This window comes from Canis lupus, chromosome 16 (genome assembly GCF_011100685.1).
Source record: "Canis lupus familiaris isolate Mischka breed German Shepherd chromosome 16, alternate assembly UU_Cfam_GSD_1.0, whole genome shotgun sequence".
Classification (NCBI taxonomy): domain Eukaryota; kingdom Metazoa; phylum Chordata; class Mammalia; order Carnivora; family Canidae; genus Canis; species Canis lupus.
The window spans coordinates 16143020-16165959 of record NC_049237.1 but is presented as its reverse complement, the minus strand read 5'-3'; the positions used below and the strand labels follow the sequence as shown (position 1 = coordinate 16165959).

Below are 22940 nucleotides of genomic sequence, written 5' to 3'. Positions count from 1 at the left end.
AGCTGTCGCCTTACCCTCCTGCTGACCCATAGGCTACATGGGGACAAGGAGAGGTTAAGAGTCACTTCCTATTTTCTCCTGTGTCTCGCTTCACGTCTACCGCAGACAGGATCTGATTCAGATCCCACAACACCGACTCACTTCGGGGGTGAGGAATGTTGCCAGTAAGCTGGGGGGTGGGGGGCTCCAAGATCTTCCCTCAGACTCTGACCGCACCCTCCTGCCCCCCCAGGACCAGCCAGAAGGAGGAAGGGGGGTTTATTTGCACAGTGGCCTCCATGTCCTCTCTTAAGCCCCACTTGAGGTTGAAAGGTGTCCTCCCAGCTACGATGCAGAGCCAGTTCCAACAGAGAAGCAAACGTTATCATCGACTTTATTAATCAAATACATTCTCTCAAGTACTCAAAAGTGTTTTGGCGACACAGTATTGTTACTTATTAACAAGGTTTATTCTTAGGCCTTGTGTTCTATGCGGACACTCAGTGTGCGGGACTGTGTTAACTCTGGATCCACTTCATCCAGTCAGCCTTTGTCATCTGAAAAGGACTTTCTGTGTAAGTGGGAACTCTGAGCAGCATGTTTGGGAAGCGAGTTCAGCACTCACCAAGCGAGCCTTTGAGGACTGGGCCCTGTCTGGCTCCCTTCCGTGGTGCACCTCGGCACTCAGTTGTTTCCTGTTTTTCTTTTTTCCCCAAGTTTTTATTTAAGTGTCAGTTAACATATAGTGAGACTGGATTGTTTTTTTTTTTTAAGATTTTACTTATTTGAGAAAGAGAGCACAGAGCAGAGCAGGGAGCCCGACGATCCCAGGATCCTGAGATCATGACCTGAGCTTGAAGGCAGACACTTAACCCACTGAACCACCCAGGTGCCCCCACCTTTTAAAGATTTTATGTATTTCTTTAAGTGACAGTGGGACTGTTCTGTGTCGTGAACACAGCAGGGAAATCTGCACCCTTGTAGAGCTTGCGTCCAACCTTGAGCCTTGGAGTTGAGGCAGGGCCAGGCCAGGGCCTACTCCCCAGCACATTGATCCCGTCCACGGACAGTTGATTGACTTACTGGACGGACGGGGCATGCTGGGAGTTCACAGTGTGGTATGGCAGCTCGAGACCAGTGATCCGGAGCTCCTTCCCTTGAGGTGAGGGTAGGAGGTGGTGGTAGTACCTACTGTGTGTTGATGTTCTCGTTTGGTTCTCATCCCCTGTGAAGGAGGTGCTGTACTATCTATAGATGAGGAAACCATCTCAAAGGTGTTAGCATCTGGTTAATATCAGTGGCCACACCCCTGCTAATGTGATACCTGAGCTTGTGAAGAAATTCTGGCAACTTCTAGATTTGACTACATTTTTTGTTACTTTAATACTATGTACAATCACTCACTTCTGGGCCGTTTTTTTTTTTAAAGATTTTGTTTATTTATTTATTTGACAGAGACACACAAGTGTTGGGGAGTGGCAGAGAGAGAGGGTGAAGCAGACCCCCCGCTGAGCAGGGAGCCTGATGGGCCCAATCCCAGAAACCTGGGATCATGACCTGAGCTGAAGGTAGACCCTCAACTGGCTGAGCCACCCAGGCGCCCAAAGGCCCTTTTTTTTTTTTAATGTTTTAACATTTCTGAAATCAAGAGTGAGTGTTAATGATCCCTGAAAAAGCATCATGTTGTAAAAGGATGTTTTTCTTAGTGGTACATACTGTGGTCTTAGATTCATTGAAGTACAGTACGTGCACATATAAAACTAGGTACGTATTCAAAACTATTTTGTAGGGGCTCTTGGGTGGCTCAGTGAGTTAAGTGTCCAACTCTTGGTTTTGGCTCAGGTCATGATCTCAGGATCAGGAGATCAAGCCCTGAGTTGGAATCCACACTCAGCAGGGAGTTGGCTTGAGATTCTCTCCCTCCAGCTTTGCCCCCGTCCACTTGCTCTTGAACATGCTCTCTCTCTCTAAATAAAATTTTTTTGAGAGTATTCTGCAGTTCACAATAAATACAAATGACAAAATGATGTTACAAATTCAAATTAAAGTGAAGGAATTTTGCTCAAAGTAGATCGTCCAGCCACTTACCCTCTCTAAACCCCCATGTCTCCCACTGACGGCACAGCGCTCTTGCCCAAACTATTCATCATCTTCCTGTCACCACACCCGGTGAGTGCTTCTGGTTTCTTTATTGACTTTTCAGCAGCATTGCACACAGCATTGCGACTTCTCCACAAGCCCTCTCCCTGCTTCCGTGAACTCCTGGGTCCTCTCCAGCGCACCATGGGCATGAATCTCCTTTGCTGTTTCCTTCTCTGCCCCACCTCAGTGGGCCCTTATGCTGCCTGCACCCACTTCCTTGGTTTCTCCAGTCACAGCTTTTACTACCACGTTCCTGAAGGCTTCAGAGCTCACAGCTCCCTCCCTGACCTCTGTGGGCTTTAATAATCGTGCCAAAATCCAAACTTCCAACACTTGAAGCCTAGCACTGTCGAGCTGGTGCTTAACTCAACAAGGCTGTGCTCTGGTCACTCTGCCCTTGGTGATTCCCGGACAGAAAATTCTCCCTCAAGACCTCTGTGTTTGTCTTCCTCGGCCCAGAATGCCCTTCCCCAGACTTCCCACCCCCCAGGCCTGCACGTGAGTCTTTATCACACAGTACAGCACATGTCATGATCCATCACTGCGGGTCTTTGTGCACACTACATGTTCGCAGACTAAATCTGCCTGCACGGAGGCAGTGGTGGATCTGCCCCTAGATCTGTCCCAGCGCCTTGAAGCCCCAGCCCTGCCCAAGCATAGGGCCTGCTGAAAGAGATTTCCCAGGGCACCAGGTAACTTTGTCGTTTCTGTTATATATATATATATTATTTTCTTACCGATTGCCTCAGGAATTAGAATTAACATCTTAATTCCTAACAATCTAGTTTAGATTAATGCCAATTCCCATAGTGTATAGAAACTTGGGTCCTGGGGTTCCTGGGTGGCTCAGTCAGTGAAGCATCTGCCTTCAGCACAGGTCATGATCTCAGAGTCCTGGGATCCAGCCCTGCATTGGGCTCCCTGCTTAGTGGGGAGTCTACGTCTTCTCTCTCTGCCCTTCCCCTGCTCGTTCTATCTCTCTGTTGTATAAAATGAACGGATTTGTTATTCCTTTATGAAGGCATATTTTAAATCAAATAGGAGAGGGGCGCCTGGCTGGCTCAGTGGCTGAGCATCTGCCTTCGGCTCAGGGCGTGATCCCTGGATCCTGGGATCGAGTCCCACGTCGGGCTCCCTGCGTAGAGCCTGCTTCTCCCTCTGCCTGTGTCTCTGCCTCCCTCTGTGTCTCTCATGAATAAATAAAATCTTAAAAAATGATAATAATAAAATAGAAAAAACTACCAAAAAATATATTTATCTGTCCTGTCTTGTGTACTCACCCGTGTAGCAACATTTCCTTATGCTCTGTGGTTATCCAGTGACCTTTGTTCCAGCCTGAGACTCCCTGCAGTGTTTCTTGTGAGCAGGCCTGCCAGCCATGAATCCTCTGGGGGTTCTGTGGATCATCTTTCCAGGAAGGCCTTGCTGAGTGTAGAGTTCTAGGTGGAGAGTCTTTCTCCTTCCGCCCTTTTCAGGTTGAGGGTTTTCATGAGCAGGCACAGGCCAGTGTGTGTGCTCCTCTGGGCTCCCAGGAGCATGCTGCTGCCTTTTCAGAGCCCTCTTGGACACCTCCCTTTCCAACATTTTCTCTTTTCTTTCTTTCTTTCTTTCTTTCTTTCTTTCTTTCTTTCTTTCTTTCTTTCTTTCTTTCTTTTTCTTCTTTCTTTTTTTTTAAGGCTTTTTTGTTAGCCTGCTGTTCACTCCAATGTCAAATAAATGGCTGCCGATTGTTTTTGACAGACACCTGAGAAAAAGCCGTCAGGTCAAAGACAAGCCTTGCAGGTGGGGTCTTCCAGAAAACTGCTGGATATGACAGATTAGTTTTCTGAAAGTAGGGCTTTGAAAGAGCTCCAACCCCATCTTGACCCTGCGGGGGCTGCTCCAGTGCTGGTTTCTCTCAATTGCAGCCGCTGGTTTTCAAGGCACCATGGAGTTTGCGGGGGGGGGGGGGGGGGGGGGGGGGGGGGGGGGGGGGAGGCCTGGCAAGGGGGCAAGTGACAATGTCACAAGGCTCACTTGTGCCGAGAATCAGTCGCTTTTCTTAAATGAACACTACCGGGTTGTTACAAGCCTTTAGTTCATTTCCAGAGTTCTGGAGAAGTCTATTTTTGGGGGGACAGTTTTTACCAGTGCTCTCACTGGGTTCTGAGAGGTCCTTGGAGCAGGGTTCCCAGTGACGGCCCCACAAGGATCCTCGCCAGTGGAACGGATGAGTAGATGAGCCCTTCTGTGGGGCCCCCTTCCAGACAGCCGTCTGCTGCGGTGTGGTTGAGATGCCCACCGTCCACACAGGGCACGGGACGGCCTTTACTCGCTTCCCGAGCCCACCCGTCATGGGCTCATCACAAAGAAGGATGGTGCCTCAGCCACGGTCAGTGCAAACAGCCTCGGACTCAGAAGGCAGCAGAACCTGGCCATCGGGAAGTCATTGAGATGACCCAGAATGTGCCGCTGCCTCTTAGGTTATGGTGTAGATGGAAGCAAGCTTTAACAATTCTCGGAGAGGCCTGGACTCCGGAAAAGCACCCCGGGCTGCTGGGAAGTGTGCGGTGCTCCCCAGCCCGAGCCCCACGGGTACTGCGGGCAGCGCCCCAGGCCTGCGTGCCTGCCCCGGGCCTCCGGCTGCCCTGGTGACTCCAGTGGACCGACACTGTTGTGCATAGTAATAGGGGCTGCCTGAAGGCTGTACCAGCGGGAAACCAGGAGGCCTTCCAAAGCATTCCTCAGGAGATTCCAGAACCATTCCCTATCTGCTCCCCGCCCCCCACAGGCAGTGTTACATTTAGCAGAAAAGTTTACATTAAGCAGAACTTCCATGTTACTGACCTTATTATCTTTTCTGTCCCTTTGATTTGCTGGGGGGTGGGGGGGTGGGGGTGGGAGGTCTGCTCTAGGTAACAGCTGACAAGTGGAGAGTGGACTTAGCATCCCTGTATCCAGAGGGAGGCCCTGAGGCCCTGAGATGGCCCCAACAATTAGCCCATCAGTTTGCACCCCAATACCCACCGGGAACCCCAGGTAAATGGAGCAGCACACTAAGACTCAGAACCGAGCATTCTGGTCCCAACTTAGCAGCTACTGTGTGTCTTTGGGCAACTCCCTTACACTCTGGTCTTGATTCCTTTATCCATAATGTTTCCCTTTGCCAGGGACAGTTGTCATGCCACAACTATGAAAACCCTGGCTGTCCCCAAAGCCCTGACAGATGCAGAGTCACCATCCTGAGGATCGTGAGCTGCCCTCCGTGCCAGCTCCGGGCCTTTACCTGCTGCCAGCATCCCGCCGTGTCCAAAGCTCTGGAAGTTTCCACCACGTGTCGCCAGCAGCACCGGGAATTCCTGCAGGGTCGCACACCTAGGAAGGCAAGATGGAGAATCACCAGTTAGCTTGACAGGTAAGCCGAACCAAGTTCAAAAAAACGATTCCATTCCAGCTGATCCCAGGTGCCAAGAATAAATCCATCGGTGGCTCAGTCAGTGAAGCATCTACCTTCGGCTCAGGTCATGATCCTGGGGTCCTGGGATCGAGCCCCATGTCAGGCCCCCTGCTCAGCGGGAGCCTGCTTCTCCCTCTCCCCCTGCCTGCAGCTCCTCCTGCTTGTGCTCAAGCTCTCTCTCTCTCTCTGTCAAATAAATAAATTTTAAAAATCTTTTTTGGGGGGCAGCCTGAGTGGCTCAGCGGTTTAGCGCCACCTTCGGCCCAGGGTGTGATCCTGGAGACCAGGGATCGAGTCCCGCGTCGGACTCCCTGTATGGAGCCTGCTTCTCCCTCTGCCTGTGCTTCTTCCTCTCTCTCTCTGTGTGTGTCTCTCATGAATAAATAAATAAAATCTTTTTTTTTAATCTTTTTTTTTTTAAAGAAAAAGAACACATCCATCCACATCCATGTGCATAAAGGAAATGGAGGTGTGCCACTGAAGGTTACTGTCTGGACCCACAGAGCTCAGTCTCTGTCAGACCCTGTCGTGGTGCCGGGGACAGTGCCCCAGTCTGCGGAGACACCTTGCTCCCTGAGATTCTGAGTGGACACCTCCGTGGAGCCTCCAAGGAGCAGATCACATGCCCTAGACAGGCTCCAAAGGCCCCTCCAGCTTCCACACTCTTACGGCCCAGGAAGAGGCCTTGGCATACATCTCTAAGGCATGAGGTTTCTCAGGAAATAGCAGAGGATTCTGGAAACATCAGGGCCTCAGCAATCAGGACCTTTCACCCAGTTCTTCCTGCTGCCCGAGAATGGCCCGGGCAGAGTTGTGCCACCAGATACAGCACGAAAACAAAACGACCGGCCCGGCTGCCTGCTCCCCCAGGAAGAGCGTCCTGCGCGACTTACTGGCCTCCTAGTGTTTGGCTTGATCATTTTATTCCCTCTCCCAGCCCCCATCAGCCCAGATTAGCAGAGAATCCAAGTAAACCAACCCCGCAATCTCTGGCTTTCGTATGTGGCATGGCTGTGAAGTTGTCATGTCTGAACTTTACCCTAAAAGGCCGCCACCACCGAGGGCCGGCCTGGCGCTGACAGCTGGAACAGCTGGAAAGGTTACATTCCGCAGCTCTGACGTGTGGATTTTTATGATCCCATAACAGAAATCCTTCTGAGGCACAACCTTTTCTGTGCCTGTAACCGGAGCATGACGTGAAGTTGCAAAATGTTCAGAGCAGTCTGAAGTCCGCCACCGGCTCCCCTGCGAAGACTTGGGGAGGCGGCTCCCCCTCCGGCCTGTGGTTCTCAAACTCAGGCCTGCCTCAGAGGCACGTGAGGGGCTGACTAAAACACCGGGGGGCCTCACCCCAGAGTTTCTGATTGTGAGGACCCAACTGGAGCCCGGGACACCCCCACTTCTAACGAGTATCCGGGGTGGCTGCTGGTGGTTCAAGGACCACATTTTGAGAACCACTGACTTAGGCCATGATACCTAGGAGTAGGAGGGGTTGCACAGACAGGAGACCCCTGCTGGCAGGATCTCAGAGTGTAGGGGTAGGTGACCAAACGCCCAGTCTCCCGGGGACTCAGGGGCTGCTCTAGGTGGAACTGTGTCCTCCAAAAAGCCATATGCAAGTCCCAATCCTGGGTACCTGGGAACGGAAATACAGTCGTCCCCATTCTTTTCTTTAAAATAACGTCCCAACTTGACGTCATCAAGTTAAGGGAGGTCGTACTGGAGTAAGGTGGCTCCTAATCCAGTGGTTGGTGTCCCTATAAGAGGAAATTTGGATGCAGAGAACCAGGCCACGCAGAAAGGCCACATGGTGGTAGAGGCAGAGAAGGGACAGGAGCGGCCACAAGCCGAGGCACACCGGAGCCTCCAAGGAGGAACCGAGGCTGTCCACATCTGGATTTTGGCCTTCTGGCCTCTGGGACTGTGAGAGGCTAACTGTCTGTTGTTTGCAAAGAGTTTGCAAAAGAGGGGATCCCTGGGTGGCGCAGCGGTTTGGTGCCTGCCTTTGGCCCAGGGAGCGATCCTGGAGACCCGGGATCGAATCCCACGTCGGGCTCCCGGTGCATGAAGCCTGCTTCTCCCTCTGCCTCTCTCTGCCTCTGTGTGTGTGTGTGTGTGTGTGTGTGTGTGTGTGTGTGTGTGTGTGAGACTATCGTAGATAAATTAAAAAATTAAAAAAAGAGTTTGCAAAAGAGGAAACTGAAGGTCGGAGTTGGAACCTGCCGCCTAGTCCGTGTGGGCCACGATGACCAGCAGGATTGGAGCAACATATTATTTCTCACCATCCGAAGGCTGGACGTTGCAGACCAAGGAGCATGCAGATTTGGTGTCTGGTGAGAGGCGCTTCCCACTTCGTAGATGGCCGTCTTCTTGCTGTGACCTGGTGGAAGAGCCAGGGAGCTCTCTCCTAAGGGCACTCTGGTCCCATTCATCACAGCTCCACCCTCATGAGCCAGGCACCTCCCAGTACCGTCACCTTGTAGGTCAGCTTTCAACATGTGCTTGTAGGGGGACACAAACATCAGTGGATCGCACCTGACAGGAATCATCTAGCAAACCCCTGAGACCCATTTTCTAAGAGTAGACTGTGCTGCCCAGGTGATTCACATGCACATGAACGCATGAACGTGTGAATGGCCGTGCAACCAGGCCATAAGGGTCTGGGGGGCGGGGGGGGTGTGTCTTAGTGGGGATTCGGATTCTGTCAGTCTGGGGTAGAGCTCTAGAATTTGCATTTCTGACAAGTGCAAGGTGCTGCTGATGACCTTGGGCTGGAGGCCACGCTGGCTGGGTTATACCACCCCTCAGGAGGGAGCCTCTGGAGTAAATCAGGATTGTTCCCTGATGCCCGAGAACCCACATTCTCACCCTTGCTCTGCTTCCAGGGGGAATCATCCACATTTCTGGATCCACCTTTGTTTTCCCATCTGCAAAATGAAGAAGCATTTGAACTGAATTGGTTGTTCCCAATTACTCATGTTTCTCGAGTTGGATTAAAGAATGTAAATTTCCCCAGAAATTCAGTGGGTTAAGCATCTCAGTGGGTTAAGCATCTCCCTTGGCTCAGGTCATGATCCCTGGGTCCTGGGATTGAGCTCCTGCTCAGTGGGGAGCCTGCTTCTCCTTCTCCCTCTGCCCCCTGGCCTGTGCTCTCACTCTCTTTTTTCTCCTTTCTCTCTTTTTTTTTAAGATTTTATTTATTTTTTCATGAGACACACACACACACAGAGAGAGAGAGAGAGGAGAGAGAGAGAGAGAGAGAGAGGCAGAGACACAGGCAGAGGGAGAAGCAGGCTCCATGCAGGGAACCCAATGTGGGACCCCATCCTGGGACTCCAGGATTATGCCCTGGGCCGAAAGCAGGTGCTAAACCGCTGAGCTACCCAGGGATCCCACTCTCTCTCTATCTCAAAGAAATATATAAAATCTAAGAAAAGTAAAGTAAATTTCCCAATTTTTAGCCAAAAAATTTTTTTATGTGAAGGCGGTTTTACCCCACAATTTTCCTTTAAGAGGTAGCGAGTGCAGCCACTCACCAATAAGACTGAACAAGTTATAGATGGATTTTAAGTGCTATGTCCGTGCGTCAGGTGCCCCGCCCCCACCTGGTGGCTGCTGCCCTTGGGGGTGGTTGAGAGCTGCGGCGGGAGGGAGCCGGGAGTCGCCGGCAGGGCTCTCGCTGTTGCCCCCTAGAGTCTGAGAGAGGCATAAGTCTCGGCGCTGATTCTTCCCCATCTCCTGACCCTCCACGCACCTGCCAGGGGATGGGGTCCAAGGTCCGCCCTGTGCCTGGGCCGCCCGCCACAGTGCAGGATAGTGCCCCACGGCCACTCGCGGTGCCTTCTGGGTTTTTCTGGCTTCGGGGTGGAGGGAGATCTGAAAGCAGGGCTGCCTCGGAAAGGGCGGGAACACCCTTGGGTGCCGCTCTGCCCTGGATTCTCCATGTCAACCATCTCAAGGAAGGAGGGAGGGGACAGAGATGGCTGAGTGTGCCCCTGGTCACCCCACTCACCCGGCTGGTGGGCTCATGTGGGGTTTCAGAGAGGTGTCCAGCCCAGGGGCACCTGGGTGGCTCAGTGGTTGAGCATCTGCATTTGGTTCAGGTCGTGATCCCGGGGTCCTGGGATCGAGTCCCACATGAGGCTCCCTGCATGGAGTCTGCTTCTCCCTCTGCCTGTGTCTCTGCCTCTCTCTCTCTCTCTGTCATGAATAAATAATAAAATTTTTAAAAAGAGAGAGATATCCTGCCCAAATTTACCCTCTGCCCTCTGCTAGACCCCCCTGGATTTGAATAGGAAGAGCTAGGGCCAGTGGTCATCTTTTACCCACACTAGGGTGGAACTCCTGCTGCAGAGTTTTGATCCAAAGGCAAACCCCTTTCCCGATGTGAACTCCACAAACTTCTCATCCTACTAGTGATGCTGCTATGGAAATCAGGACCCCGCGGGTATTAGCCGGCTGTGCCCACGTAACCTGCCCTCCTCCCTCCTGTTCTGCCTCAGCCCCCAGCTGACCGGGCTGGCCCTCCCCAGTTCTCAACCGCCATCAAGACTAAGACCATGTGAAAGGAGCACAGGCCCGAAGCCAGGACGCAGGCCCCTGCCCCCCACCTAGTACCCTCCCCAGCCCATAGCTGTGTTTGTGGTTTGTGCCATGTCTCCTGCTATTTCAGACCACCACCACTGATCAGTGTCTGGGTTGCCCAAGATTGGTGCCATGCTACTCATTTCAAGTGACTCAGATTACATACAGACAGGGGCCCTAAAAATATATTTGCCTTGGTTTGGTCCAGGACTGAACTTACTCATCTGTAACATGGAGTAACTACACAATTGTAGCGGGATGTATGTTTGTCATGAGTGGTCATTAATAAACAATGAAAATTGGGCAGCCCGGGTGGCTCAGCGGTTTAGTGCCACCTTCAGCCCAGGGCCTGATCCTGGAGACCCGGGATCAAGTCCCCCATCGGGCTCCCTGCATGGTGCCTGCTTCTCCCTGTCTCTGTGTGTGTGTGTGTGTGTGTGTGTGTCTAATAAATAAATAAAATCTTTTAAAAAATAAACAATGAAAATTTATTATCAAAAGAAAGAGAAAAGAAACAATTGCTGCCATGGCCCCCCACTGCTCACTCTCACTTGCTGTGTTCTGTTGGGGCAGGATTCCCAGATTAGGGGACCGAGGCTCAGGGCCAGGAGCCAATCCAAGGGCAGCATGGCTCCGGGAACAAACCTTCCTGTGTCACTGCAGGCTGGGGCTTGAGCAACCTCAGGACACCTGAGAGTCCTGCTCTGGGGGACAGGAGAGGATAACGCAGCTCTTCTCTCAGGTGACTTTAAAGATCTGCCGTTTAGCTGTGATGTCCTGGAGCTCCCCCACAATGCGTCTAGATGTGCTAGTTATTTTTATTTATCTTGTTCAGGATTCAGTATTCAGAGTGCTCTCTCAGAGTTCAGGATCGCCTTCAACGCTTGTGAGTTCAGAGCCACCACCTCCTCAAATAGGGCTTCTCTGCTGCTCTTTTTTCTTCCTACAGATTTGTTTTTAAAGATTTTATTTACTCATGAGAGACAGAGAGAGAGACAGAGACATAGGCAGAGGGAGAAGCAGGCTCCCTGCAGGGAACCCAGTGTGGGACTCGATTCCAGGACCCCGGGATCAAGACCTGAGCTGAAGGCAACTGCTCAACCGCTGAGCCACCGAGGTGTCCCTTATTTGTTTGTTTGAGAGAGAGTGGGGGGAGGGGCAGAGAGAGAGAGAATGGCAAGCCCACTCCACGATGAGCTGAGCCCGGAGCAGATCACATGACTCCTATCTTGACCTGAGCTGAAACTAATTTAAAGATTTTATTTGAGAGTGAGAGAACGAGCACGGGGAGGGGCAAATGGAGAGGGAGAAGCCGACTCCCGCTGAGCAGGATGCCAGATGTGGGACTTGATCCCAGGACCCTGAGATCATGACCTGGGTGGAAGGCAGCAGCTTCACCCACTGAGCCACCCAGGCGCCTTCTCTGTTGATCTCGATGGCGCTTTTCTGGAATGTCCTTTAGTATATGTTGGAGCGATCAGCCTTCCATTCATGTCACTTAAATGTGTTTTCTTAATTCCTGATTTCCTATCGCTTGGATGGATTTCTGGAAGTGGGCATATTTGCAGCCTTTGAGTCATTGGATGAGGAGATGCTGAAGGAGCCAGGACTGAAAGGCGGGCAGGAACAGACAGGCTGGACAGACTGTAAAACGGCCAACTGCCAGGAGACGGTGCGAACTGTAATCTCTTTGGGGACGAGGCCCCGGGCTTGGCATCCGAAGCGGAGCACCACCGCGGTCTGGCTCTGTGGCCTCAGGCCACTTACTTACCCGAGCCTCACGTGGCCTATCTACACAGCGGGGGTGATCGTAACACCCGATCGCCTGGGGAATTCGGTGGCATCAGACCTGTGCTAGCGGTCCCGGGCTGCGGAAACGCTGGGCGATGACTGTCCCTGCTGTTGAACGTCCAGATTCCTAGCCCCGCCCCAGCGTTTGGCGGTGTCGTTATTGTAACCACCACTAGGGGTCAGGCGTCCGCGCCTCTCACCCATCGTGCAGTCCTGGGGGGTGGGGGAAGTTGGGCCCAGGAGATGTCTCCTAGAACCCAAACGCCCAGCTTTGGCACTCCCACCCTTTCCTTCCCCACCCCAATCGCATACTAGGCCCCTCTCCTGGGAGGCAGATGTGTCCTGTCTCCTAGAAGCAGACCTGGGACCCCCAGACGGTGGGGCTTGGCACTGGGCAAACCAGGGGAAGCTTCCACCCCTTCCCCCAGGAGGTTCAGAGCCCTGCTGGTCCACAGACTGGGTGGGACCTGCAGGGCCCTGTACAGATTCCCGCCAAAGGAGCTCCCTCCCTCCCTCCCTGTCCACCAGAGACCACAGTGTCCAGAGGGCTGAGGCTGTCCCCAGGCTGCCCAGTGCACTTTCTGGGCACCTGCTAACCCAGCCCCAGGCAAACATCCTGATGGCTAACACTCCACCATTGGTGTGCTTGGCGTCATTCACTTATATATTCATGCGGCCTTGACTGTGTCCACTGGAGTTGAGGTAAGCTCATGCTTCACCCAGCTATTTCATGCAGAGGTATGGCCCGCAGATGTGGTGGGATTGGTCCCTGGGGCCATTTGGACATTTGAGGGTGTTTCCATTTGTCAGAATGATAGAAGAGGACAGGCCTTTAATGAGCAGGGCCCAGGGATACTTGATATCTTGCAGAGAGCACTAAGGAATAGGCAATTTCACTCTAACACATTATATTCTTTGCTTTTTAATATACACTGAATTTTCCTAGTATGCAATGTACCAGATAAATAGATGGAAGATTTTAGTTTTTTCTTAAGATTTTATTTATTTGAGAGAGAGAGCATGATGAGCATAGGGGAAGGGCAGAGGGAAAAGTTGACTCCCTGATGAGCAGGGAGCCTGACCCAACCCAACCTGACCGACCAACCGACAGAGGGCTCAATCCCAGGATCCCAGGAACATGACCTGAGCCTAAGGTCAATGCTTCACCAACTGAGCCACCCAGGTGCCCTTTACTTACTTTTCTGAGGAATTTACCAAGAGTTATTCATTAATTATTTCAGAAACTGGGGTCACAAAAAAAAGATAACAAATTGCAGAAGGAGAGATCCCTATACAATGTTAGCACACTGTAAAATGTATATTATTTCCAGGTATACAAATAGTAAAGGTATGAAAACGGTCAAATAAATAATAAAAATCAGGATAGTGGATACTTCTGAAGAAGGAAGGCTTTTGATGACTTCTTTCCTTAAAAAATTTTTTTTAAATTTCAGAGAGAGAGTGGGGGAGGGGTAGAGGGAGAGGGAGAGAAAAACTTTAGCAGACTCCTCGCTGAGCTTGGAGCCCGGCTCTACCCCATGACCCTGAGATCATGACCTGAACCAAAACCAAAACTCTGATGCTTAGGTGACTAAGCCACCCAGGGACCCCTGATAACTTCTTTCTTTCTTTTTTTTTTTATAAATTTTTATTTATTTATGATAGTCACACACACAGAGAGAGAGAGAGAGAGAGAGAGAGGCAGAGACACAGGCAGAGGGAGAAGCAGGCTCCATGCACCAGGAGCCTGACGTGGGATTCGATCCTGGGTCTTCAGGATCGCGCCCTGGGCCAAAGGCAGGCGCCAAACTGCTGCGCCACCCAGGGATCCCACTTCTTTCTTTAAAGAAAAAAAGCCGACCTGACAAAAAAGGGGGGGCAAAATGTTAAGATTTGACAAAGCTGGATAATCGGTGTGTTATTATTATTCCTTCTGTTACTCTCTAGACTTTTCCATGCTCTAACTTACCCAAAAAGGGAAGAGAATCGACAAAAATCCAAGGCAGGAGGATGGAAGCAGGCAAGTGGACATTGGATCAGCACATGCTCTGTAGCTTTCCCACATTGAGCAGCTACTCGCAGCTTTTAAGTTGCACATTGTTGAGATTTTCTTAAAATCAAGACGGCATCCTCAGTCCTGCTCCTTCCACTGTCATTCTATTCTGAGCCCTTCTCCTAGCCTTTTGTCACCAGCTCACAGTTATATGTGGCTTAAGATCTCACCTATTTCAAGGTGCCTTTTAACAGTGCACTATTGAAGATGACTCACTCAAAGACCAGACTCTCCAGTGCTGAGATTTTGCCAGTTTGCATGTGGAGAGAGCTATTTGGGGCAGAGATTCTTCTCAGGCACAAATATGTCATATGAACCATGGCAGACCTGACCTTCTTATAATGAAAATCCCGGGTGAGAGCTGAGACCTGGCACTGGCGTAGGGGAATGCAGGTTAAGGGTGGAGAAGTCTGATCCACCTGTTTGTTTTTACCAGTTCTTTTCATGAGGCTCTTGGCTTGTCATTTTTCACATATGCTCTGCAGAAAACACCTGAAATTGGTGCCTGTGCTTTGAAGCTACCCGCATCACCTGGGTATGTTGTCTGGGTGCATTGTCTCTGGCCCTGGTGCTGTAAGGGCAAATACCAATTAAACTATGGACTTAAGGTGATAATGATGTGTCAGTATTTATTCACAGTTGTAACAAATAAACCACCCTGGTGGGGGATGCTGATGGTAGGGAGGCTGCAGCGGGCAGTGGCAGGCAGGGGGTATGTGGGAACTTTCTGTACTTTGAGCTCAATCTTGCTATCAACTTAAAATTGCTCTAGAAAAAAAAAGAGACTTCATTTTCCCAGTTGTAGGGGAAGAGACTTCCCATCCCTCCTTTTTCTTCTAGAATTTCTTTCTTCGTTCTTGTCATATGTATGCACATCTTTTAATAGCTAAATAGCTGCTTGCCAGTCTGAAAACTCAGGAGTCTTTCCCCCAGGAGCTGGGAGTCACCTCTTTGCAAAGTAATCATCAAAGAAGATGCCACCCCATGGTCTCCTGGGAGGAGAGGGCTTAGCTCCAGCTGTCACCTCACTTTGAATTGCAAAACCAATCTCGAAGCACAAAGATACAAGAAAATCAGCAATTTCTCTCGAGAACACATGTAGTGAGTTGCATCTGCCTGACTATATATAAAAGGCTGAGAATTCCCTGTCTTTGCAATCTCTTTAGCAGATGGCCTGTGATGCACATCACATTCAGGTTTAATGCTTATTCAATAATCCAATGGTTTTCTTCCATTTCTACCTTAATGGGCAGGCTTTCTGGGGTGGGAGATTATGTTTTTAGTTATATTTCCCCAACAGAGCTCGTGTTGGGAAGCAAACGCTAGAATAGGTGGTATGGCCAGTGTGGATGCCCACAGGGGCAACAGCCGGCTGAGAGGCCTATCCTTGGAGAGCCTCTCAGAACAGGGGCAAGGTCACCCCTGTGCCCCAAGAATTGCGTGACCTCCTCTTCTGAGTCTGAAGTGTCTCATCTGTAAATTGGGAGGACCTGCTGCTTCTGCCCTCCGTGAAGCACCCCAGGGTCACCCCTATGCAGAAGAGCTCTCTCTGCTTTGATCTCAGAGCTGGCCCCTAGCCCCAGCTAACCAGAGTCATTGTTTTATGTACACACATCTCATGTCCCACCCCCCCAGTAATCTGGGGGCTGCATCTCGTGAACTGTGTTGACTCTGTTCACTTCACCATCTTTGAGCCTTTGTCAAGTGCCAAGACCTTCTATGCCCTGAGAAAGTCTCACCCTGGAAGGGGGCTGCCTGCTTTTGTAAACCCACCTTGTCGTCCAGGGTGGTCTGGGTGCAGAGCACTGTGGACCACTAGCGTGGGCCTTGAGACAGAGCAGGTAATACAGAAGGGGATCAAGGATGAGCACTGAGGGGATCCCTGGATGGCTCAGCGGTTTAGTGCCTGCCTTCAACCCAGGGCATGGTCCTGGAGTCCTGGGATCAAGTCCCGCATCAGGCTCCCTGCATGGAGCCTGCTTCTCCCTCTGCCTGTGTCTCTGCCTCTCTCTATTTCTTATGAATAAATAAATAAAATCTTAAAAAAAAAAAAAAAAAAAAAAAAAGGATGAGCACTGACTGGGGGTGGGGGCAGCATCCGGGGAGCAAGAACCTAGGAGAGAAGAGGAAGGTGAGGACAACCTGGCACCTGTGATTGGGTGCCTGGAGTGGAAGGTGGGCTGGGGGGCACACTGCCTTCCCCCCCCCCCCCCAGCTGGGTTCCATCCTTGGACCAAAGAAAAACCTCAGTAAAACTTGAGCGCGGGGAACCGGATGAGAAAGGGAGGGGACGGGAGGTCAGGGAATGCTTGGTGCCCGAGGAGGAGGGGGGCAGCACTTTGCAGAAGCGGGGCGCTAGAGACGCAACGGACGGGTGTGTGCGCACGTGTGTGCACGTGTGCGTGTGTGTGTGCCCCTGACTCAGCAGGGACGGCGGGCGGGGGGCGGCCTGGCTGGGGCTCGCGGGGCCGCCGTGACCCCGCAGGCAGCCGACCGACCCCGGGCAGGGGCGGGGCGCACCGCGGGGCTCGCGGCGGCGCCGGCGGGCGGGGGTGGGGGGGTTCGGTCCTCGGACGGGGCGGGACGGCCCCTCGCGGGCTTAGCGCAGTCGACAGCACTAACGCCCCGGCCAGCAAATCTTTTGTCCGGGGCGGCGCTGAGCCAGCAGGGCTGCCGGCCGCTATATAGGGGCGGGCCGCGGCGGGCAGGGCGCACCATGGCGCAGCGCTCGGGGAAGGTGAGTGGGGCCCCTCCCGGCCCCGCGGGACCGGAGCAGACGCCGCCCCCCCCCCCCCCCCGCCGCTCCGCGCACCCCGCCGCCCGGCCGAACTGTGATCGAGGCGCCCTTCGCGTCTGACAAGCCTGGGCCAAACTGGCATAACTGCCCCCCAGACCGGCGGCCTCTCTGCTGTGGGAGGGGGCTGGGCGTCCGTCTCCCATCTCCCCCCAGCCTCCAGCCCGGGCTCTGCGGAGGTTTGAGGGATCTTGGAGCCCGGGGGGTGACCAGTGCTCCCTGCCGTCGCCCAGACCTGCCTTGTCCACAAAGGCGGCAAATCGGATCCACAGTCTCTGCCCCCTCCCCTCGCGGGTCTGATGCAGCCTTAGGTCTCCAGGGCCTAGGGTCAAGTTTAGCGGGTGAGAACATTGCTCAGTCCGCACGGGCTTGGTTATGCTTCAGTAACAAACAACCCCAAGAGCCAATCGTGCTCCCCGCGCCCCCACCCTGGCCGGGGCGCCCCAGAGGGACAGGGAGAGCTGGGGAGTGACCCCCTGGCTCTCAAAGCTTCTGCCTAGGGGGCAGGAAGGGTAATCATCCGGGACAGGGCAGGAGATGACATCACTTACCAGCCCCCAGGCCACACAATTTGTACTTTGCCAGGGCCCATCTGGGAGCACGGTTCTTGAAACCCAAAGAGTTATTGTGTGGCTGGAATTTCAGGCTCTGTGGCAGAAAATGAACGTCAGGGCCCATAGAGTTCATGTTGTTTAGTTTAGGGACAAGGAGAAGCTGTCTGTGCTACTTTGCCATAGGATGCTGTGTCTGAACTGACCGCTGAGTTGGTAACACTCCAGCTCTGACACATGCTGTCACCCAAAGGAGTGGCCCAGGAAACAAAGGGATGTGTTACGTTGAAAAAAAAAAAAACCCTTTTTAGCCATTAATCCCCACACCAGGCCCTGACTGTGCTCCCTTACACATCCAGTCTCTCCTGCTGCAGGGCCCAGTCCCAGGAACCTGACTTTTTGAAAGTTCAGTGTTTGGTTACAATGGTGGGGTTGTGAGTGACATGCTGTCTCCGAAAACATTTCCTTGGATGTTATGTTTTAACAACACAAAGTGAGTCTAAAAAAAATGCAATGGGAATTTGAAAACAGCTGGTTTTCAAATGGGCCCAGGGACAAAGGGGGGAATTCTTATTCCCAGATATCTTCGGAAATTTGCTCAACTGTGAGCCCCTGGGGAGGGGAGGCCCAGGCCCTGGTCTGACCTCGACCCAACATCCAAGTGTTCTTTCCCCCCGTTAACAGTGTTGTGCACCTACTTTGCACAGCAGGCCTGGGAATTGGGGCTCAATCCAGGTGTTGGATGCCGGGGGTCTGCTCCCCAGACTGAAGAGAGAGAAACCCCTGACCTCAAGCCCTCTGACCTGGCCTTTCTAGATCATCCTCTATGAGGGCAAGCACTTCACCGGGCGGAAGCTGGAGGTCTATGGGGACTGTGACAACTTCCAGGACAGAGGCTTCATGAATCGGGTGAACTCCATCCGCGTGGAGAGCGGCGCCTGGGTCTGTTTTGATCACCCTGACTTCCGGGGCCAGCAGTTTATCCTGGAGCATGGAGACTACCCTGACTTCCTCCGCTGGAATGGCCACAACGACCACATGGCCTCCTGCCGGCCCATAGGAATGGTGAGTGGGGCTCGGGCTGGGGGCTTCCTGCCAGAGGGACCAAGGGTCCGTGCTGCTCAGTCGTGGGACAGATCATCTGGGAACATGGCCCTCCCAACTTGAAGATCTGACAAGCCTGTGTGATGTTTGAGATGGAGAGATGCCCCCATGCAGACCCACCCACCACAGCCTCGTGTGTGGGATGGCATGGGGCTGAGCCGCAGAGCTCCTGGAAGTTTTCATACCTACATACTGATAGGCAGGTATCAGGGAATCGCCTTCCATTTCCGATCCCAACATCTTGCTGAATTTTCCACTTAAAAGGCTGTTGGAAATATTTGAAGTTTGGATTTGCAACCAGACAGGGGAGAATTTAGCTGATATGGGCCTGGTGTATCCACCCGGGCAGGTCATCTTGTTGTGCTTTTCAAGAGACCTTGATGCTCTGACCGTAGAATGACTGAAGGAGGAAGCCTAGGTCACCAGCCCATCCTCAGAGTTTGGGGGCAGGTCTCTTGGAACCACACAAGTGGTTGTCATCTCACAGTGTGGCCGGATGTGTGCAGGGAGAGCATATGAGGGGCGTCACTACCCATATGCAGGTTGAGGCCCGAGCATTCCCATTCCTTAGAATTTTCCCATTACAAGTGCTAACTGAGTTGCTGGGAGGTCCAGGTGGTCATGTGGGAAATGGCTGACTCCTGAACCAGTGTCTCATCAGAGACTCAGCCCCATGTCCGTAGAAGAACATTTCCCTGGATGTGGGGGCCAGGCGGTACTTGTGAACATCTGAGGAGCCCCAGGGAAGGAGCCTCGTGTATATGGGCCCTTTCTCTTTTCTACATGAGTTACAAAACCAGCTGGGCTTTGGCATCTCAAATTGTAAGAATGCTTTCTTAGTATTTCCACCGGGCCATAGACATTTGGAAAAAGGAATTGACATGGCTGGCTCTGGATATTGCGTAATACTATTTATATGAAAAATATCCTAGGTATTTATCGAATGCTGTTCTTATAAAAGCTATCCTTAGGGCCAGCTGGGATGCAGACCCAGCCCCTGTCGGCACCAGAGCCAGTTGGGAGCTGGCCCTCCTCTGTCTTTTGGAAATGCAGGGAATCTTATAGGGAGCTACACGTTGTCATCCCAGTGAGCCAGCAGGGATTTCAGCAAATGAGATCCCTGTTATTTGTTTTAGATTTTTGGCTTCATGTTTTAATAAAAGGTCCTATTACAGTTTGTAAAATATTATCATTTAAAGGCTTGCCCATGGCCTGTGGCCCCAGGGTGGGGATGAGGGACTGGTCCAGGGGCTCTGAAGCTTTTTAAAGTGAGAGACCCCTTTCATCCAACCAGATCACATGTGCCAGAACAAGCAGAGTGCTGTGTTGACGCTTGTGTTGGGGTGGTGGGCACTCACTGGCCCCCCCAGCACTGGAACTCCTTGGTTCCCAGAGCCCTGGGCAACTCTGAGCTCCTGGCCACCTGGGCCACCCGTGCTCTTTGCCTTCCTTCCTTCCTTTCTCCACTCCCACGGGGCATGCAGCATGGAGAGAACTACCGCCTGGAAATCTTCGAGGGCTGCAACTTTACTGGCCAGTGCCTGGAGTTTCAGGATGACTGCCCCTGCCTGCCAAGTCAGGGCTGGTCCAAGAACTGCGTCAATGCCATCAAGGTATACGGGGATGGAGCGTAAGTAGAGGCCGCAAGGCCGCTGACCACAGCCCAGCCAGGTATGGGGAGGCTACAGGGTGGGTCAGACCCCAGCAGGGGTACAGCCTGTCCCCTGCCTTGGAGGCCCATCCTCTGCCTCAGCTGCCTCCTATACCCCAGCCAAGCAAGGGGGTGGCTTCTTCATGGCTCGAGAAGGCGTGAGTGAGGAGCTGTGGGGCCCTGGAGGCTCCCCGGAGGGAGATGCCCTCCACAGTAGGCACAGAGGTAGGAGGGCACTTTGCAAACGACTGGTTCTCTGCGATTCACCTGATCTCATGGGTCTGATCTCTGTGGTCTGCTTGAGCCAGGAGAAGCCTGCTCTGAGAAGGGTAGCCCTGCCCCCCTGCACATCCCCTACTTACTCAGCAAGGTGGATCCCTGATTGGACCTCTCCTGCCAAGTGGGCAAACCCCCAGCACGCAGTCCTTCCAGGAGATGGACATCATGGTAGCTCACTTCAGGTGGACAGATTGTGGCCAGGGGGGTTTTGCCCAGGCACACAGCGGCTTGTCTGCCCTGCTGCAAGAGAGTCATTAGAACTCCGTGCTAGCCTGGCTTCTGTTGGCCCCTGCATACTCGGTTCCTGACATCAGCCAGGGGCTGCCTCTACTCCCATCATGCCCAGCGGCTGTTAGAAGCTTGATGACCCCTGGGCATGCTCCGGTTGGCCATGTCTTCATGGTGTCCCATTCATCTAGCCAGTGGGTAGTGTTACCCCCTCTTACAGAGGAGCACGCTGAGGTTCAGTTACCTTGCCCCGCTTGTGAGTGGCACAGCTGGGACTGCAGCCAGGTGTTGGCTTCACATCGGTGTCCGTTGTCAAGAGCAGAGCCTCCCAAGACCTCAGCCCCATCCCATCGGCAGAAGAGCCCCACTCAGTTTCCAGGAACATGGCTCGTGTCATGGCAGCTAAGGGGTCCAGTTGCTGCCTTTGTGTCTGAGGTTTGGGATGAGGAAACACCCCAAGAGGTTCAAGAGAGAGTGGTCCTGGGAGAGGCTGAATGAAGATAGTGACTGAGCCAGGGAAGACCTGAACCTTCTACCTGTCCCCAGGGCAGCCTGATGGCTGCTGCATCCCGGGGCCTCTGACCCAGAACCCCAGGGGAACTCTGTTCCCTCCCTGCTATCTCTGTCACTCAGGTTCCATCCAGGACTCATTGTGTCCTGCTGCCTTTCTCTGCCTCTCCGGACCCCCCTCTGCCCTAAGTTGATGGCATGCGGGGACCGATTTGGAGGGTTGAATTCCAGAACAATAGTTTGCCTGGAAAGCTGCAGGCCAAATTGTGTCTCAAGAGGCAGCAGTCACACCTTTGCATGGAAGGTGTCCTGAGACCTGAGCTGCCACCCCATCTACCCACCCTGGGGGGCTCCCGGGGCATCTTGAGAAGAAAGATGGGAAGGTAGGAGCCAAGAGTTTGGACCACAGGGCAGGGGATCTCTTGTAGTTCTTGATTTCCCCAGGAAGAGAAGGAGATTCAGAGACTGCGTGTGGCCAACCCCATACTTGGACCCAGGGCCCCACTCTCCCTCCAGAGTGCTCACCCTTTGTCTCCTGTGACTTTAACGTTAAAAAGAAAAAATAAATAAAAAAGCCCTTGTCAAGGAGAAGCTGCCCAGATGGCAATGGCCTGGAGCACCTGGTCTGGATGTGACCTCCTTCGAGGCCTTTCCTGGGGTCTGATGGGATCGCCCTGGAGGCTTTTGTGCCATATCACTCTCCCTACTTCCTGCCAAGGGCACAATTCTTCCTCTTTGTGGCAGGTCCCCAAAGTCACAGGGTCACAGAGGGAGGGAAGACTTGGAGGGAGGTTTACTGAGGAGGCCCAGCCAGTCCTCTCTTCTTCCTTTTGAGGACTCCTGCATATGCTCCCCGTGGCCTCAGGCCTGAGCCTCCCATGGGTGTTGGGGACAGGCGAGGCAGGGGAGGGCAGCAGTTTGGGCACAGTGGGGCCGGGGCGCGGGGAGGCTGGGGCTGGGGGAAGGCCCAATAAACCAGGTCGGCCCTGAGCTCCCCTGCAGCTCACATGCTGGGCCTCCCTCCTCATTCCTGACCCCTGACACTTGTGCAGACTGTACCCGGCACCAGATGTGGCATCAGGATGGGGATGGAGGCCCACCGACACAGGTGAAGGAGAGCTGGGGAAGCTGCCCTAAGCAGGCAGCTCAGTGCGCCCTGTGACCTCGGGCTGGATGGGCTCATAAATTCTGTGTCTCAGGGGAAGAAAGTTCCAACAACAGCAGAGTGCTTTGGGGCGGGAGAGCCAGAATGGTTACGGCCACTGCAAAGTCAGACTCAGAGCACCCCACAGCCTGGGCCTGAAGGGATCCCAGCAACCAGATCTGGGTGTGTAGTCCCCCTTTGCTTCCTACGGTGGAAAAGCTGTTTTCTATCCCTGGTGAGACGAAGGGGAGCATCAGAGTGAGGGGAGAGGCCAGTGTGAGAACAGGCAGGTATGACAAGGGGGCTCATCCAGGGTGCCCCCTGCAACTTCTGCCCCTCAGCTCAGGCTCCAGATCCCACCTGGGCTAGGAAGTGTGGCAGGCCAGGTGGGAGGCCTTCTCTCCCTGCCAGGGAGGGAGGGAGGGAAGGAGTCCATGGTCACCTGGCCTCCCTCTGACCTCAGGTGGGTGCTGTACGAGGAGCCCAACTACCGCGGCCGCATGTACCTGGTGGAGCGGGGTGACTTCCGCAGCTTCTCGGACTGGGAGGCCCACAGCGCCCGCATCCAGTCACTCCGCAGGGTGGTCAACTTCTTCTAGCTGGTCAGGACCAGGGCATGCAGGGGAAGAGGGCCAGTCACTCCAGCCCCTCCTAGGGCTCATACCTAGGGAATAAAACATCATGAAAGTGGAGA

General features: G+C 53.1%; 1 protein-coding gene and 1 long non-coding RNA gene across 7 annotated transcripts; one reads left to right on the top strand and one right to left on the bottom strand.

Annotated features, from left to right (window-relative positions):
* Window positions 1-4115: 4115 nt before the first annotated feature.
* LOC111090255 lies at window positions 4116-12544 on the bottom strand. Its single transcript, XR_005371341.1, has 5 exons — window positions 11913-12544; window positions 9570-9757; window positions 8426-8484; window positions 7840-7937; window positions 4116-5475 (listed from the first exon to the last, which is right to left on the bottom strand). It is a non-coding gene; the product is annotated as an uncharacterized LOC111090255 (long non-coding RNA).
* CRYGN (crystallin gamma N) lies at window positions 11986-22938 on the top strand. 6 transcript variants are annotated; one of them, XM_038559763.1, is made up of 4 exons: window positions 11986-12634; window positions 18147-18395; window positions 19919-20064; window positions 22710-22938. In XM_038559763.1, exons 2-4 carry the CDS (start codon window positions 18231-18233, stop codon window positions 22843-22845), a joined length of 447 nt encoding a protein of 148 aa, XP_038415691.1. In that variant the 5' UTR covers window positions 11986-12634; window positions 18147-18230; the 3' UTR covers window positions 22846-22938. The 6 variants fall into 6 exon arrangements, with proteins under 6 accessions (XP_038415691.1, XP_038415690.1, XP_038415687.1 ...); XM_038559762.1 differs by having other exon boundaries at window positions 12018-12634; window positions 19910-20064; XM_038559759.1 differs by lacking the exon at window positions 11986-12634 and adding an exon at window positions 16565-16722.
* Window positions 22939-22940: the final 2 nt, after the last annotated feature.

What these genes read in the sequence shown, in the direction of transcription:
- CRYGN (XM_038559758.1), top strand. Translation starts at nt 16,702, where the DNA reads ATGGCGCAGCGCTCGGGGAAG. An exon ending in CCTGCCGGCCCATAGGAATG is followed by an intron (nt 18,396 to 19,909) that starts GTGAGTGGGGCT and finishes CCACTCCCACGG; the next exon opens with GGCATGCAGCATGGAGAGAA. An exon ending in AAGGTATACGGGGATGGAGC is followed by an intron (nt 20,065 to 22,709) that starts GTAAGTAGAGGC and finishes CTCTGACCTCAG; the next exon opens with GTGGGTGCTGTACGAGGAGC.